At 41.6% G+C, this 18,023-nt stretch overlaps 1 protein-coding gene across 7 annotated transcripts in view; it reads left to right on the top strand.

The window, feature by feature from the left end:
* Positions 1 to 18,023, top strand: part of DCUN1D3 (defective in cullin neddylation 1 domain containing 3) — a 27,560-nt gene extending 9,537 nt beyond the window's left edge. For 3 of the 7 annotated variants that reach the window (XM_005304742.4, XM_005304741.5, XM_005304740.5), the window contains exons 2-4: positions 5,541 to 5,613; positions 11,356 to 11,888; positions 15,288 to 18,023. In XM_005304742.4, coding sequence (XP_005304799.1) covers positions 11,458 to 11,888; positions 15,288 to 15,771 — 915 coding nt within the window. In that variant the 5' untranslated portion in view covers positions 5,541 to 5,613; positions 11,356 to 11,457 and the 3' untranslated portion in view covers positions 15,772 to 18,023. Of the gene's footprint in view, positions 1 to 511; positions 1,300 to 4,095; positions 5,200 to 5,540; positions 5,614 to 11,355; positions 11,889 to 15,287 lie in introns of those variants that run through there. The other 4 variants (XM_065558965.1, XM_065558967.1, XM_065558963.1 and 1 more) reach the window with 4 other exon arrangements.

The raw sequence follows: 18,023 nt of genomic DNA, 5'->3' as shown, positions 1-18,023 counted from the left end.
CTACAAAAGATAGATTTTAAGTGATAGGCAAAAAGTTAGTTACCAAAAAAAAATTAAATATAAACAGTTAGTCTAAACTCTCAACCCGATTAGACTGGGCAACAACTAGACCAGGGGTCGGCAACGTTTGGCACGCGGCTCGTCAGGGTAAGCACCCTGGTGGGCCGGGCCAGTTTATTTACCTGCTGACGCGGCAGGTTCGGCCGATCGCGGCCCGCACTGGCCGCGGTTCACTGTCCCGGGCCAGTAGGGGCGGTGGGAAGCGGCGCGGGCGAGGGATGTGCTGGCCGCGGCTTCCCGCCGCCCCCATTGGCCCGGGACGGCAAACCGCGGCCAGTGGGAGCCGCGATCAGCCGAACCTGCCGCGTCAGCAGGTAAATAAACTGGCCCGGCCCGCCAGGGTGCTTACCCTGGCGAGCCGCGTGCCGAACGTTGCTGACTCCAGAACTAGACTAAGCAGTTTTTCTCACCCCACTGGATATTGCAGTTCATGGGCCAGGCCCCTCAGTTAGAGTTTGAGTGTCCTTGTTACTTGCAGCATAGGTGGGTGAAGGAGAAAGGCCCAGCATGGGGCCACTATATCTGTTTTATATCCTCAGTCCTATGTGCTTGGGGAGTACAAGTCCAGGCATGTCCGGGGGCATTGCTGAGTCTCCAGATGAGGTTGAGCAATTCCCCTGGTGTGGCCTCATGCAGGTGAGTCATTAAATTGTAGCTCCCTTGCTGGACAATGGCTTTTGATGGGTTGTTTGACACCCCGCCCAAGTTTTGGTTACTTTCCTTGCTGTTGCCTGTGGGGAGCTAATATGTGGCTGATTCCCCAACTTACAGCATGTTTTAGTGACAACCATACAACACAATTCTCATAACTTCCTATGCATTAATGATATACATATATGGATAGAGAAATGACTTTCAGCAGATCCTAATCTTTCCCCTGATACCTTATAAGGCATGCTTTATATGTAATATCACAATTAAATACAGATGAGGAATATCAGGGGTTACAGGATGCTCCCCCAAGGTACAGAATGTGTCAGTCTTTTAGATATGACTTCTATCATCTTTCACTTTGTTCTTCAGTCTATTTTCTTCAGCTAGCCTTGTTCTAAAATTAACACAGCATGATGGGCTGAAACACCTACTTGTAATTTTTTTAGACTGTATTTATTGCAATTTGGAAGCATTTGATGTTTTATACTATTGCTCTTTCCCTTTCATAGTATGGATTTGGATAAAGAACATAGCAGAATAGGTGTCTTCTGTGTGGAGTGCATGGAAGGAAAACTTTCTTTAATGGTACATTCCTAGACTACTACTTTTGCTAACACAATGTCTAGACATGATCGTTTAACAAATTCTTAACTACTTCCCAGCTATTATGGGACTCGTTGCAGGGTAGCTATAGATGTTGGAAGGCGGTCGCAGTTCATGCTACTACGAAGTGTCTGCAATTCTGATTCTTGGCATAGCTAATTGGCCCAAAAACATTGGCTGCAGTTGTAGTGAGTTTCTGGAGCTGCTGTAAACTGGCTTCTAGAAATATAGGATGACATTTCAAAGGTGGGGGGGGGTTTGTCCCCTGATTCCACACTTCCTTTCCCTATCTAGCTCAACTTTAAACTGACTTTTCTTACTTAAATTAAGGATTCCCTTGAGAGAGAGCTTCACCTCAGCAGATCCTAACAGTTTGTAGGCTTCAAAATTCCAACTCGCCTGCTGATTGAGCAATGTGGTGTTCAGCTCTTCCATCGCTTGATTTCACTATAATTTCGCCCACAAGTAGCAGCAGCCAAAATTGCACTCAGTCACTTTCATACAGAGCTGGCTGCAAAGACAAACTAGGGAGGTTTGTGTGATCCTAATCACTTTTCTCTTTTAATAGGTCTCATGCACAGGATGTGTGTATTAATCCCGCACCCTAAAATAAAATATTCTGTTTGCAGAAGTTTGTACAAACTTTTTCCAGTTTTGATTCATCTGGGTTCACATCCCCGGGGTTTGGACCCAAAACTCAAAGCAAAATTCATCTGACATTAGAATTTTGCTTCATTTTGTTTGGTTTGAATTTGTGCAAAACCAGAACTTGAGTGGTTTCACTCATATTCATAAAATTTCTCGGGTTCACTGAAAGATTCTTGAACCTCAGCATACCTGATTAGAGCTCCTCAATTACCACAAAACCTGGAAAACCTTTCCTGTTTTCAGGCTTCCTTGTGAAATATTTCACACAGATCTACTTCTGCAATGGATGGGACTAAAGCCAGTTGTACACAACAAACTTTTTTAGGCATAGCTATGTCCAGCAGGGATGTGAAGACGTGTGATCCCTGACCAATATAGCTGAGCTGGCAAAAGCCCTTAGTATAGATGCTTTATACTGCCAGTTTAGCTTATTTCGCTTCATGGGAGGAGAGAGGAGGACTGGGGCTGGATACACTATGCTGACAAAAGAGCACCTTTGCAAGTATGAGTTTTGTCCACAGTAGGAGTGCTTTGCTGGTATACCTGTACTGGCAAAGCCTTCCAAGTCCATTTCTATCCGCCTCCATCTGTTTGTATATAAAGCCTGCTGAAGAGGGCAAAAAGAGTATGATCATACTACTATTGTTTTCCTCGCAAAGATAACTGTTTCATTCTCAACTGCAGAAGCTCTTACACCTGGAAGGAAAGCGACTAGAACACTAGTTATTCTGCCTTTACAGCCGTTCCATATTAAAACGATGCCTTTCTTGCAGAGATCAAGAGTGCCAAAGCACCAAAATGGGGAAGCATGGGAAGCCAGAAGGAGATGCCTAAAAGTCTTAAAACCACTGCATGATATCCAGCAAAAGGGGAGGAAAAGTGGGGAAAGATATGGTGCTCTTGATGACTTTTTGCATAATCTTTTTTCCACAGAGTACTAAACAACTAAAAAGTTAAGGGCCATCTTCTAAATTGCCTTGACACCAAAAATTTCTGTTGACACCAGTGAGGAAGACGTTATGAACTGACAGTAGTACATGGCCACCATAACTTTGTAGCCATGACCCAAGGACCTAATTAAAGTGTACGTTGGTCCTCACCTCTGATCTTCTGGAGGACCTTTAAATATATACCTGAGTAGCTAGGACTTCCCTAACTGCTAGCTCAAACTTATTCTTTATTTTGAATCCCACACGTTAGCGTTGTGAGGTGTGGGTAAGTCTAACCTTACAAGTTTAGCAAACCAGTGGTAAGAACTTCTGATAAAAAAATACCAGTTTTGAAACCAACTATCTCTTGATGTTTGGAGCTATTTAGAGATTGATACAAGCGTCAGGGTACTTACTGTACAGTTTGAACCCAGCAATGTGCAACACAACTGAATTAAAAATAACTAGGGAAAGGTTGGAGCTGACTAATTTAACAGATGTTAAAATTGCTGGCATCTGGCAGTATATAGTACGTATCCACAGGTCAGCCAAGGTGGAAACTACTTCACGATACCCTGGAAAACGTTTGGCTTTCACTAGCTAGGCCTGAATTACATCAGTCTTTGGTATCTCCAGAACTAAATTTACTCTTTGCATTTTGTACTGTAGTTAACTGGAGACACAGATTTGATGGCCCAGACTCATGATATTTTCAGATAAGTATTGAACGGTGTAGCCCTTTCCTGAAAAAGCAGTCTTTATCCCCCCCCCATCAAATTGCTTAAAGCATAGTTTGTCATAAAGGTGGAATATATAAAAACTGTTAAAATGTTAGGTTTCAGAGTAGCAGCCGTGTTAGTCTGTATCCGCAAAAAGAAGAACAGGAGTACTTGTGGCACCTTAGAGACTAACAAATTTATTAGAGCATAAGCTTTCGTGGACTACAGCCTACTCCTACCTGTTTATGCTCTCTGTATGTGTGTATATATATCTCCTCAATATATGTTCCATTCTATATGCATCCGAAGAAGTGGGCTGTAGTCCACGAAAGCTTATGCTCTAATAAATTTGTTAGTCTCTAAGGTGCCACAAGTACTCCTGTTCTTCTTTTTGTTAAAATGTTGTCTCTGTGCTGTTTTTCCCCGAGGATGGGTAAAAGCACTTCCTGACAACTTCAGAGATTTTTTTTTTTTTTTTTTAGATGCTCCCAGATGCCCAATTCCTTGAACTCACACTGTCGTTTGAAGCTGCTTTACCCTGAACTGGTTCTTTTTGGAGTACTTGGAGCAGCATGGATATGGGGGTCAAAAGCAGTTCAAGGAAACATGGACTGTCATTTCCCCATCCACTCCCTACTGCTTTCCATTGGAAAAGCTCTATGGGTATGAGCAAGTCTCCAGCTTGCTTCTTAACAAGCCGTTCCAATCTAAACAGTGAGCAAAGAAGTGGCACCTCTCAATCAACTGACTCTGCTCCCTGAATGTACTGAGCCATATGTGCTTCTTTACTACTCTTATTAGTACTGCAGAGCCAATGCCGCTCCAGAAGAGTGAGCTGAGATTCTTTTCTAACTTGTGCATGAACACAGTTGTTGAGTAGGTTCTGCAATCAGAACTTCTGTTGCATAAGCCGGAGAGAACCCAGCCTGCTTTTCAGATTTGGGGTTGAATTTGCAGAGCTGGGAGTTAAGAAACCCTCTGTTTGCCAAGAAAGATAGTTATGTCTGCACTAGAGCCGGAAGGTGTAAATTCCAGCTCAGGGAGACATACCTGCACAAGCTTGATCGGAACGAACACGCCAAAAATGGCAGCACGAGTGTAACTGTGGCAGTGCGACTGGCGGGAGAGGCTAACCTGTCCTGTGGTCTTGGACAGGATCTTACTCGGGGCATCATATTCTAGTGCCTCCTGCCGCTTGCACTGTTGCGGCTATCCTTCTATTTTTGTGTTTTTTGTATTTTCTATTTTAACTCTGAGCTGGTGTGTGTATGTTGCCTCCAGCTGCAATTCACACTTTCCAGCTCTAGTCTAGACATACCCTGCCTGTGTTTTATCTGGACGTCCATGAGGCACAATAAACGTGGAACCTTACAATGCTCTTTGGGGAAGAGGGGAGCGATCCCTTTTCAGAGTAGAGCTACACTGAAAGTGGTATTTATTTGGTTCTCCTAGGGATTGGATGTCCCCTTACTCGCTACTAATTGCTGGTTGGTGCATATACTAGAGTATGCACTCTAACTTGTCTTGAATGCAAGAAATGAAGCACCTTGCTAAAAGTCATAAAAGCGCAGTCTACTGAAATGGCTGTAAGTTGAAACTTCCATTGAGATAAAATGTGTTGCTGTATCCAATACCTTAATTATATTCTGGGTACAAATAACAATGTAGTAATCTGATGCTAATTATCTCTGAAACTGAGCTAATGCTGGCTAATATTGCTCTAATCACTGACTAATTGAAAGGCTACATCGTTTGTAGAAATGTTACTATTACAACAAATAGATTTTAGTTGTGTAAAAAAATTGCAAATTCATCAGGTGTTCTCATATATAGTAGTAGGTGGTTGTATTTTTAAAGGTGCATTTTACAGTTATTGCAGTCTGCTTTTAAAGTGTAAAGGTTTCTGAGTAGTCCTCTTGTTTTACAGCATTCCATGTGAAGACCTGGAAGTCTGAAGGAAACTTAATCTCAAATCCACGGGGGATCATTTCTTTTTTTATGTAAGTATTAAACTTTTTGTGACGCTGAATAGACATTTGAGAAGGTAAAACTGTTATTAGAGCAGCCTGACCATTCCCCTCTCAGAGTAAGATAACTAGAGTTGACATCTGTAAAGCTTCCAAGGTGGAAACCTTGGATGGATAGGAGGAAAAGTGAAAGAGCCTGAAGAGGTAGCAGTGTAATACCCTCTTACATGTATCCTAAGAAATACTACGCATTCTGGAGCATCTGAACAGAGCTGGAACATCCATGTTGCTCCCAATAGCCTCTGCTCCTCTGGATACTATGTTGTCATGCCATACATCCAGGATTCTGTAGGAGTCTGGATTAATTTCTGTTGGAAACTTTGTATGGATTTGCTGGGAGATGCTGAGACAGTGAGGATATCCTGCAGAACTTCAGCCATGCTGTTACCATGGAGTATGCTCCCTGGGTTACGATGGAAGGGGGTATACCAATTAGCTGAACTTCCATTTGTAGTGGAAATCCCTAAACTTTTCGTTTCTTTCATGCAACGAAGGGAGATCTGTTTTGGGTTTCCCCTGACACCTCCTGACATTTTGTCCTATTGCTCTCCTTTCAATTTTGTAAGTTTTAATTTAAAAAATTCTGGTGCTGTTTTTCTTCTATAAACCACATGCTGTTTATTGCTCATGACTTCATTATTCTTCAGGTGTTAACGGATTCTTGTCTCACTCTTGGTTCCATTATATTAGTGGTTGCAGTTAAACTGAAGGCATTGCTTAACTGAACCCTCCAACCCCCAACAAAAACCCCAAACCTGCTGGCTTTTTGCCATTCTTATGGAATGTTCCTATTTCTTTGACTTCAAAAATAATTGCTATGAAGGAGTCAGTTTTATTCCCTTCAGTTACTTTCTTACCCACTTTTTCCCCAATTACTTTCTTACCCACATTTTAAAATTAATGGCTGTATTAATAAGATCTTCCTAATGGTTTCTACCTCTTTAATTTTATTTCATGTGTAATATTGAGGTCTGCAAATCTTATTCTTAGTGGTGGTGACTACTAGCTCTGGGTTCTCAGTTGCTTCCTTCTGGTTGGAAAAAGTAGATTCACAATAGTGCTATGGCTTCTCCACTTTCTGGTTCATGAGCCTGTCTTCCTCATAACATAGACCTCTCTAGATGATTCATGCTTAGCTGTAAATTTTTGCTCAACAGTTGGCTGAGTAGTCAAAATCCTTCAGGAGTACAGTATCCCGTGGCTTTGATTTCCTCAGATTTTGGTCTCAGATTTTATTCTCTAGCAGTAGTAGTCTATAACTAGTGGTACCTGCAGCTTTTTCCTCTAGTTTTTATCATTATTTACTCGTCCTGATGTTTTTATCAAATTGCCACTCACTTATTTATAAATATGTTTAGTGTACATTTTTTTTACTCTGTCCTTACGGCTTCTGGCAATTACACTGCCTTCTAATACAACAATCTTAATATTTGGATACATCTGAACTTACCCATTCATATTAACATTCTAACTGAGAATCAGCTCCTCAAGTTTCAGTTGGGCTTGCTTGGTCATACTAGATGACCGAGATCATGTTGCTTATTTCCTATACTCATTTTATAATCAGAAGTAGTTTTTTTTTTCTGATCCCCTCTAAAGTCTGAACTCTCACCATAGCTCCTGATGCTGCAATTGGATCTCTTCTCCCCCATCTCTCCCAATAAGAAATATAATTCCCCATGTGCACAATTTTCTTTTCTCCATCCCATTCTGTTGCATCTCTCACTTTTGAAACGCTAGTGGAATGGGAAGCAAAAAAGACTAGCAAGCAAGCGGAGTGGATCCAGCAGTGTGAGAACAGCATTCCCACACTGAAGCAACATTGGAAAACAACCAGAAAGTTGCAGAACAAGATATGTGGAGAAATTGACTGTGGAGGTAGCTGGACACTCTTTTTTTTTTTTTTTTTTTAAAGCTGGTTTTTCTATTTTTGGAGCAAGAGTACTTAAAAGAATTGGAACGTTGCCTCAGGTTTCCTATACTACAAGAGAAGTGAGGAATTACAACAGTGGTACTTTAAATCTCTTCTGATGTCTGCTTGTAGTAGGTAGGATTACGTTTTGGAACAGCTACTCAGTAGAGGGAAGGGAGATGTTCCATTTCTGGACAAATAGCTGACACTGTCTGGGCTCTGCTGGTGTGGGTGTTGTGCTATTATTAGTAAAGCACTGCTAACAGACAGCTAGTCTCATAATAAAAGACAGATGGATTGGAATATAGGAAAATCTTTTCTGAAGGGGAGAGGTGCGTGGGCAGGCGCTTATTTGAAACAATAGACTTGGTTAAGTTGCACAATATAGGTTAACCTAAAACTAACTTCTGACAGCATTTTCTGAAACTACCATGACGATAAGATCTTCTCACCTACAGCGTCTGTTGATAACATTGACTGACTGAGACCTTCATGCTATGTAATATAATCACTGTCATTAGGAAAAGTAGTAATGAGATCAACATTGTCATATTGTAAAAAATGACATGACCAGACTTAAAAATATCAGAAATCTTTTTCTGTGGTGAAACCAATCGTTACTTAGGAAGCAGGAGAACAAAAATCACACATACAGCTTTTTCTCTCCTGCTGATAAAAGCTCACCTTAACTGATCACTCTCCTTATAGTGTGTATGGTAATACCCATTGTTTCATGTTCTCTGTGTGTGTGTGTGTGTGTATATACACACACACACACACACACACACACACACACACACACACACAGAACATCTTCCTACTGTATTTTCCACTACATGCATCCGATGAAGTGAGCTGTAGCCCACGAAAGTTTATGCTCAAATTTGTTAGTCTCTAAGGTGCCACAAGTACTCCTGTTCTTTTTGCGGATACAGACTAACACGGCTGCTACTCTGAAGCTTGATTATGTAAATCACAATCATGCAATGTGAACTTTCTTCTCTTCTTTCTAGATGTATAGGAACATAAGAATTGCCATATTGGATAAGATCAGTGACCCATGTAGTGATCCATCCAGTATCCTGCCTCTGGCTTGGGCCAGTACCTGCACTAAATCCTGCACTAGTAGGCAGTTATGGGATATTCTGCCCAGAGGGAAAGTTTTCCTAACTCCCAACAGCTAGACGTTGTCTTACACCCATATGCATGATGGTTTATACCCTGCCAGACGCCTACCTTTCTAAAAAATATTTGCTATAACGCTGGATTTTCATTTTACTCAGTTTCTCTTCCATGCTTTACTTAAAAACAAAAACTTAATCTGTGGTAGCTACATTATTCAGTTACCTAAGTACTGCGTATTACTTCTGGAAGGTGATAGAGCTATTAGCCATCCATTCACAAGTCAATTGGGATTCAGACTCAGATCAATTTAAGTAAATCCAGGAGGGAGTTGGTATCCTGGAATTTGCATTCAATACAGTAGTGTTCTGTTCACAATTGATTGACTTTCAGTAGAGTGAAATTACTGTGATGCAAACTGTTGGGGAAAGTGGCAAAGTGGACCTGTAGGCAGATTGCAGATTTAATTATCAAAGAGCTATAACAGTAATGTCAAGTAGCATTTGGCTTTTTAAACAAGCAGCCGTTTTTATAATAATTGGGGGAAAATAAAAACAATTAAGCGAACCCTTAAAATATGAACTAATATAGATAGCACTGTTAAATCAGAGCTTTACAAACATTAAATTAATACTTGCCCCCATATACAAATGGTATCTCAAATGATGCAGATTACCTAAAAGATGTCAAGGATTTGGACTGTTGGAACCACAGGATGCCTGTTCAGTATCTAAGAAGTCTCTTCCATCTCTAGATTCTAGCAAACTGAATGGAATAATGAGGAAAAAGTTGTTTTGGTTTTTAGAGTGGGGGGAAAAACAGAGCCATAATGGCTGAGTTACAGTATATTGAGTGAACTGTGAAACTAACAGCCTTACCTACCACCATCGGAACAAATGGTCAAAACAAGATAAACATATATGAATGTATTGCTTGTGGGATGAGAGAAAATATAATGATTAAATTGCTGTTGCTTACTTGAGGACTCAAAATGGCCACCTCTGTTGAATTAGTTTTCTGGAATTTTTTATATTCATTCACTATTAAAGACGCCTCTAGAGGAAGAGGCTCTAAGGGTATGTCTCCACTGCATTGGGGGGACTGTGTGTGTGATTGATTGATTGCAGTACATGTAGACATACCCTAGCTAGCTTTAATCTAGTTAGTGCCGGTACCTAGAACAATGAAGCAGCAGCAGCACAGGCTTCTGTACAGGCTGTACAAGCCTGCCTGATACGCTGGGTATGTATTTGGGCGGCTAGCAAGCACTGCCGTTTGTGCTATTGGTACCTGTGCTAGCTAGACTAAAGCTAGCTCCAGTATAACTAATGTGCTGCAGTCACACCTCTGATTGCAGTGTAAACATACCCTTCGTTTCTGAAGCAATCATTTGCCCTTGGTACCACTTCTGGTAGTGGTAACTGGCAACTGCCTTACAATTACAGATCCAAGTCCTGAAGCACTTACAACCTGAACAGACAAAGGGCAGGAAGGAATAACGCATCTTTCTCTATTTGCCTTTTTTGTATTTTACCTTGGTTACTTACTCTTCCTTTTCTCATCTCTCACTGGTTCCAGGTTGTGGCAGTAAAGTAACAGGGAAGCTGTAATGAAAAGGCACTAAAAGTCCAGTTTCTCATTGGAGGCTGTTGCTTAATTGACAGAGGCAAGATACAAACCAATAGTTATGACTGGTGGACTTGAGGAGGAGAAATAAGATATACAAATCTGTACTTTGAGTTACTCTGATTTTCCTAAATGTTTAAGCCCTAAAACTGCTGCCCCTTGGCATGATAGTTGTCAAAGGATTTCTTTTAGTTTTTAATCTGAATCTTTTTGCATTGGTAAAACAACTTTTTTATAGAGTGTATAACTTTCATAATTTGATTAGAATGAAATGGCTACAAAAGCAATTATGGTTTTTGGTTTAAATTTATAAACTGAAATTGGAAGTATTAATTCCTTAGTATGTGTGTGTGAAACTTTCATTGGAAAATCCCCCTGCAGCCCCTCATACTCCTTCTCTCCCAAGGGACTGGGATAGGTACTTGAAACCATGAATTGCCCTTCTTTAAATTCATATTATAATCTTCCAGGAAAGATGCGTGTCCCCTTTTAACCACCTCCCCCCTCTGTAAACATGCAGCATGCATACATATGTGAAAACAAAAAACTAGATTTCAGATGTTGGTCAGAAACTGACCAAAGCCAACAAAAAGCCAGTTAATGCTGGGGTTTCTGACTGAACATAGTGTCCTTGGCTTATGTTGCTTTGTTTCACAGTCTTGTATTCTATATGTTAAGTATATCATGGTTTTTTAAATGATTTCCTCTAAAATATTTCTGGGTTGGAGTAGTCTGTCTTGATGAATTCTGCACATGAATCAACCTCTTTGTAACCTATGTTACAGTAAGAATTTTAGGAATTTCCTTTATTAGGACCCGTTAGTATACTGCAGCTGCTGAGTGAGCTGCATTGATTTCTAGGTAAAGCAACAGACCTTAGTTGAAATTGCCTGTATTTATGGCATACACTAGCTTTCTGTACATTATTCCTCTTCAGTAAGCAAAGCTTAAACTCCTGAAGTTAGTCTCTTGTTTATTTTTCTGTGAATGTTACTTAACTACTTAATATGGTCTCCGTGGGAAAACAGTGATTTGATTTTAAACCTTATTTCCAGGTTAGTCGACTCCCACTGATGGCATGTTGAAGTTCATTGAACAGCAGCTGAGAGGGCGTCGGATCAGAAGGGGACTGCTCTAAAAGCTGGGCTTGCACCAACATGGGCCAGTGTGTCACTAAGTGCAAGAATCCTTCTTCCACCCTTGGCAGCAAAAATGGAGATAGAGAATCTAGCAGCAAGTCTCATGGCAAAAGAAGTGCAGTTCACAAAGAAGAACATACCTCAGTATGTGCAAAATCCTCTGGTGACATACTTGTCAATGGGACAAAGAAAACGGATACTGCTTTAGATTCTAGTCAACCTCCAACTTTCTCTGGGGATGCAAAGAAAGAGCCGGTTTCTGGCACCGAGGAATCGTCACTTCAGCGGATTGGGGAATTGTTTAGGAGATACAAGGACGAACGAGAAGATGCCATACTGGAAGAAGGCATGGAACGTTTTTGTAATGACCTCTGTGTTGACCCCACTGAATTTAAAGTGCTAGTCTTGGCTTGGAAATTCCAGGCAGCTACCATGTGCAAATTTACAAGGTTAGTTCCTACAGCACTTGTAAATATTTTATATGTTCAAATATATTCTCTCTTGTATACGCTCGTGAGAAGCCCTGTTAACTTTGCATGCTCATTCCTTTTTCATATAATTTGATTGAACTTCAGCAAAAAAAATTAGTTATGAAAGGAAACACCGTTCATTTTCTGCAACACATCAGTCTTCTGCGCTTGAAGGCATACTTCAGAAATTATACTGCCTATGGTGAAAAGTGCATTAGCAATCTCCGAACTTCAGTATAACGCTGACATCTCACAATCAGTCTTATCCTCTCGAGTACCAACTTGATAGTAATGTTAGATACTGCTGAAACTGATTTCTACTTTAATGCAAATAAGAGAAATGTAACGTAAAGTCAGCTACTAATATCTGTGTAATCCACTGCACTTACTTTCCATTACCATTCGGATAAAACAGCCTACTAAGTAAATTCATCTCCGGTACAAGGTTCCCAGACTGCCAGTGTTGGACGTGGCATTTGTGCATTCTAGCAACTAGAGGCCAAAATGTTTTTCTTTGTTTTTACATTTTTGTGTAGTGTCTTTCACACTGGTCAGCAGCAATGCTTTTAAACACTGTATATTTACAGCACCACTGAAGTGTAGCTTTCTCTGAGGTGGAGGGTGGCAACCAGTTGCCTTTTAGCACGTTTCACAGTATTGGGGAGAAGGGAAACTCCTAATTATATTCCTGAGGGAATTTTGCACCAAAAAAAAATTCTATGCACAATATTTTAAAATTCTGCAAATTTTATTTGTCAGTAAAATGTGGAGGCTGGCTGCACAGAGGTAGAAGATCACTCAGAAGTCTCCTCTCCTTCCCCCCGGACACAGACTCGGCATTGAGGCTGCACCCAAACCTGACACAGTGCAAGGGACAGGCTTGCCCCAGAAACACCCTGGGGCCCTGCCTCTCTGCACCAGGCAGACTCAGCTCAGCAGGATCCAAATGGGGAGGGGCTTCATTTGGGGGGACCCAAGAGTGGTGTGAGAGGGTTCTGTGTAGGCAATCTGGGTGCGGATGGCTCAGTTGGGGGGTCCGTGTGTGGGTGGGGGATCTGGATGCACAGGGGCTCGTGGGGGGGAGGGAAATGGGGCTTTGCAGGAGGGTCCAGGTGAAAGTGGTTGGGGGTCAGCCGGGGGGAATGGGGCTTTGTGAGGTGGGGGTCCAGGTGCAGCTGGTTGGGGCTTGGTGGGGTGGGGGTCCAGGTGCAGGGAGCTCAGTGGGGTGGTCAAGGCGCATAAGGGGTGGGGCTCAGGATGGGGGTTCGAGTGTGGGTGACTCTGTGGGTGGTGGTCTCAGTGCAGGAGGGAGGGGCTCATCGGGGTCCATAGGTGGGGGACTGGTGCTCGGTGGGGTGGGAGTTTGGGGGGGTTCTGGGTGGTGGAGTGGGGGAGCTCAGCCGGGGGGTCTGGGTGTGGGGGAGTCTGGATGCATGGGGTTGGGCTGATGGGCGACTTCCTGCCCCCATCGCTCCAGCCGTGGGGGGAGAAGTGGGGCAAGATGTGGAGCTGGGGAAGGTTTCTGGGGGTGGGTCAGACCCCCCGCATAGAGTGGCCAGGGTCGGAAGTGTGCTCCTCCCCCCCCCCAACCCTCAGAGCAGGAGGTGAGCCCGGCGCAGGGTAGGCGCTACGAGCTGGGGCGTCTCCAGCCCCAGGTGGGGCTGGGGGAGCTTGGCAGGGGCATTTTGGGTGTGGGGGGGATTCTGGGAGTGAGGGGGGTGAGGCTCAGTGGGGGGTCCGAGTATGGGGTGGGGAGGTCTGGGTATAAGGTGTCTGGATGCATGGGGGTTGGACGGACGTGGGGTGGGTCTGACCGGCACAGGCTAGGGCATCCCCAGCTCCCTCCCCCCCCCTTTGATTTACCTCTGCGCCCGCAGCTCTGTGCACCCAAAACCACACACCAGCACTGCGGAGGGTGGGGGCACATGACCACTCTTGCAACTTCCCTTTGCTTAGGGGAAAAAGTCATTTTTTCTGTGGGGAAGCAAAGAAATCTACAGATGTGAATTCTGTGTCCATGCAGTGGTGCAGGATTTCCCCACAAGTATACTTAACAAAAACCAAGCCAACCAAAATCCTGAGTTTTTCAATGCCCAGTCAAAGAAGACAGATCCTCTCTTCTGAATATTTAGATTTGTAGTAGCTCTAATCAAATAGCTAGTGGCCATAATTTCAAAAGATTTAAGAAAACTATTTGCATAGCACACTAATGGATGGCCTCACATTAGATGCTGGAGGTTGGGCTTAGTCTCCAGGATTATTGCACTTTGTCCTAGGAAGTTCCAATGCCCAATAACTTTTCTGTTTCTGTGCGGTTGCCTCATGACTACTAGCTATGTCCACTGGGAAATAAAGGAGTTGGTATATCAAGTCTTGTGCATGGTACTGCACAACTGTTAGGTTGGCTCCATTCAGCACCAATATAATGGTCTTCCTGCTGCAGACTGTCAGTGACATCCTTTCACCAGTAAAATAGCTATCGTACGTAGCAGTAGGTTTCAGGCAGTCTGGCTTGCATTGGGTGGGTTGTTTCTCAAAGTACAACTTCTATTTTTTCTCTAAACAGAGAAAAGTCCACAATGTGCTTATTATCATATGAAACCTAACCATGGGAACTGGACGGGCCATGGAGCTAGTAGGAGAACAGAGCTGTCTACCTGTAGATTGTCAGGTTAAAAATGTCCCTAGATTGTAGGAACTAAAGACCATTTGTATATAACTGTTCAGTAGCCTATGTAGATTGAGTTGGTGATCTCTGATCAGTGCCTGGAGAGCAGGTGCCTGCCTGATCATTGACTATCACAACCAGAACCCTCATTTTGCAGTCTTGGCAGAGGAACCAAAGACTGAAGGATCACTGCATTTGAAGTTGCCCCTTAAGAGTGGTATCTCCAAAGCATTATTTGGGACAGGCACCCAGGGTAGCTTGCATTGATGTTGCCTGTACTATGCTTTGGTGGGGGAAAAAAAGAGGGAGCCTTCAAGCCTGCCAATCTGGCATCTCTCCAGTGTTAGATTCACTTAAAAGTAAAGATAAGAGGAACTTGAAGCATTGCCCATTCAGGCCACACAGAATAATCCCTTTCAAATGTTAATGGCACCCCAGTAGTGTAATTTAACAGTGCTGCAAACTTGGATTCAAAAGTAATTACAAACTTTTAAAATTCAGATTTCATCCTGAACAGGCTACTTAGCAGCTCTCACAGCTGACATGTAAATACTTCAGATGAAAGGGGAGGGTGTGCTGATTTTTGCAGTACTTAGCCTTACTAGTCTTATCAAAGGAGGTACATTTTTGGCTCTAAGTGGCTATATTCAGATAGGGTTTTATAGTTTGTGTGTGAAGGTACTAACAGATGGTTTTTCTTTTGCTAATAGGAAGGAGTTCTTTGAGGGCTGCAAAGCAATAAATGCGGACAGCATTGATGGCATTTGTTCTAGGTTCCCCAGCCTCTTAAATGAAGCCAAACAAGAAGATAAATTCAAGGATCTCTATCGTTTCACCTTTCAGTTTGGCCTGGACTCTGAAGAAGGACAGAGGTCTCTACATCGGGAAATAGCCATTGCCCTTTGGAAGTTAGTCTTCACCCAAAATAACCCCCCTATATTGGACCAGTGGTTAAACTTCCTAATTGAGAACCCCTCAGGAATTAAGGGAATCTCCCGGGACACATGGAACATGTTTCTAAATTTTACTCAGGTGATTGGACCAGACCTTAGCAACTACAGTGAAGATGAGGCCTGGCCTAGTCTCTTTGATACCTTTGTGGAATGGGAAATGGAACGAAGGAAAAAAGAAGAGGAAACCAAATGTATTACATGTTCAGACACAGAGGGTCCGTGTATAGAAGAACAGACTTAACAGCATTTAAGCAGCAGTGACAGAAATAACCTGTTGCCCTTCATTAAATGTAAACTCTGGACCTTTCTGGAAATTACTGAGGCTCCAGATTTTTCTACTTTACACCTTTCTCTGCCTTGTATTTGAAAGGGCTCTAAAATGCTGTATCATGGTTTAGGCACTTTCTTAATTTTGGTTATACCTTCAACTCTTGCCCTGAAATATTTGACCCTGGCTACAAGTTAAAAACAGTTATTGGTTTTTGTTTTTGTTTTTTTTGTTTTTTTAAGATTTCAGATTAGTATAAGTCTGACATTTCTTGCACAATGTAGATCTTTTTGTTAGGTTTAAATTAACATTGCTAAATTATACAGTGCCAGATTCAAGTTTTGTATCCTACACCTATCAGGGCAGGTCTGTACTGTGTGTAGTGCTGTTTACATTGTTGAAATTTTAGGTTATATTAATTTTAAGGTTTTATACCAATATGAATAGCAGTGTTAACTGCTAACTACAAATGCATTAATTCCCTCTTAAAAACAATGTAAGCGACTGCTTTGTGTAATATGGCTAAATCCCATTTTAAGCTAACTCTCAAAAAACATGAGTTCAGGTCATTCTTTTTTTGGAGTGTTGAACTAAATGTTGGATTTTATTTATGAAAACATACTGTACCTGTCAGTCAACTGAATTGTAGTTAACACTTTGTATCTAAATTACTTAAGCATCACATGCAAAAGTGCAGTGCTACCTCAGTTTTACTGGAAGTAGACTTCCTTGATGAATTTTCCTTTCTGCTGAAGAAGTCATTCATATTTTTATGGCTATGTGAAAATACTTTGGAGCCAAAGGTTCTGCATCTTATGGCTGGTAAACATTAACAGAAGCAAAAAAAAGCTGCTTTCGAGGGAAACTGGGGTATGTAAATCTGCTTTAATTTACACTTGATCTGTTAAGTATTATCAACTTATTTGTCTGGCAAGTGCAGTACACCTGTGTAGGGATGATCTCTTGCATTAATGTTGACAAACCAATTTTTTAACCTATACTTAATTGCTAAAGCATAGTTACATCCCTCCAAATTTTCTGGGGCAGCAACAACATTGGCACCCAATGAAAAAGTGAGTTCTTCAATGTGTTCTTAATGACAACACTGTAGACAATTCATTTTTAGGCTGATTTAATAATGTTTAAATAAGACTCAATTTATTGTTTTAAATTACCTGTACTGGGATTATTTGCCTGTTGTGACCTAAAAAGGGAGTTTTATTAACACTGGTTGAAATTTTGTTGGTTATTGATGCTACCTTTTTTAATTTTAGTATATCAGCTTTTTTATACTTCTTGGTAAAAGGGATAACTGCTGAGGCTTTCTATTAAGCTAAGCATTGGCTCCATATATTTGATACATTTCTATTATACAACTTTATTTTCAGAGTTGTAAAATGACTTAAATTTAAAAATGAAACTGGTGAGCAATTAGTTCCTATTGTCCAATGGTTCTTGTGCGATAGGGCTCTTTAAAGCAAATTGTAAATTGCTACTTTGCATCCCAGTGGCCAGGCAGATGCCCCGGCGGACTCTCACAATGGTCACTGCATGCTAGCAAATCCAGTGGCAAGATCTGTTTTGAGATCCTGCATCATTAACAATGCTTGTGTAATTAAACTAAAGTAGGTATCTGTTTAAGAAGATTTTTCTCAAATTACATCATCTCACCATGGTGAGAGGTCAGTGTTCTGCGTGCATTAGGGATGTGTAAAAATTATGGAAAACTGTTACTCCCGTTTCAAGTATAAAAAAGGTTGTCAACTTTCAGGAGAAACACAAAATTTAGGACTTGGTTCCTGGTAATTAAATATATGCTGAAGCTTTGTGTACATTTTCTCTGTATACTGGCAAAACCATCTTAGTGTAGACAGTTATACCAGTAAACAGGTGCTTTTGCTAGTATAAGCATTCTGGTTTGGTAAGCAAATTAAGCAAGAGTACTTTTTTTGACAGTAAAGCTGTTATCTATATTAGGTCCTTTGATAACACACCGCTATGGTTGGGGCTGGTGATGTGAGAATTCGCACCTCAAACCAACATTTCTATGCCAGCAAAACCGTTAAGTGTAGATTTGGCCTGAGCATAAATGGAAAGGCTCTTTATTTATAACTTTAAGGCTACATGTGTATTCTGGTAATGTTCTAGTATCTTGTATTTTATTTTTTTTGTTAAATCACTTCACTTCCTCCTAAAAAGAACTTAAAATGCCCAAAGTTTGAAAA

Source organism: Chrysemys picta, chromosome 10, assembly GCF_011386835.1.
Source record: "Chrysemys picta bellii isolate R12L10 chromosome 10, ASM1138683v2, whole genome shotgun sequence".
NCBI classification, from domain to species: Eukaryota; Metazoa; Chordata; order Testudines; family Emydidae; genus Chrysemys; species Chrysemys picta.
Note: the sequence above shows the minus strand (reverse complement) of the source record. Positions and strands in the feature narration are given on the sequence as shown.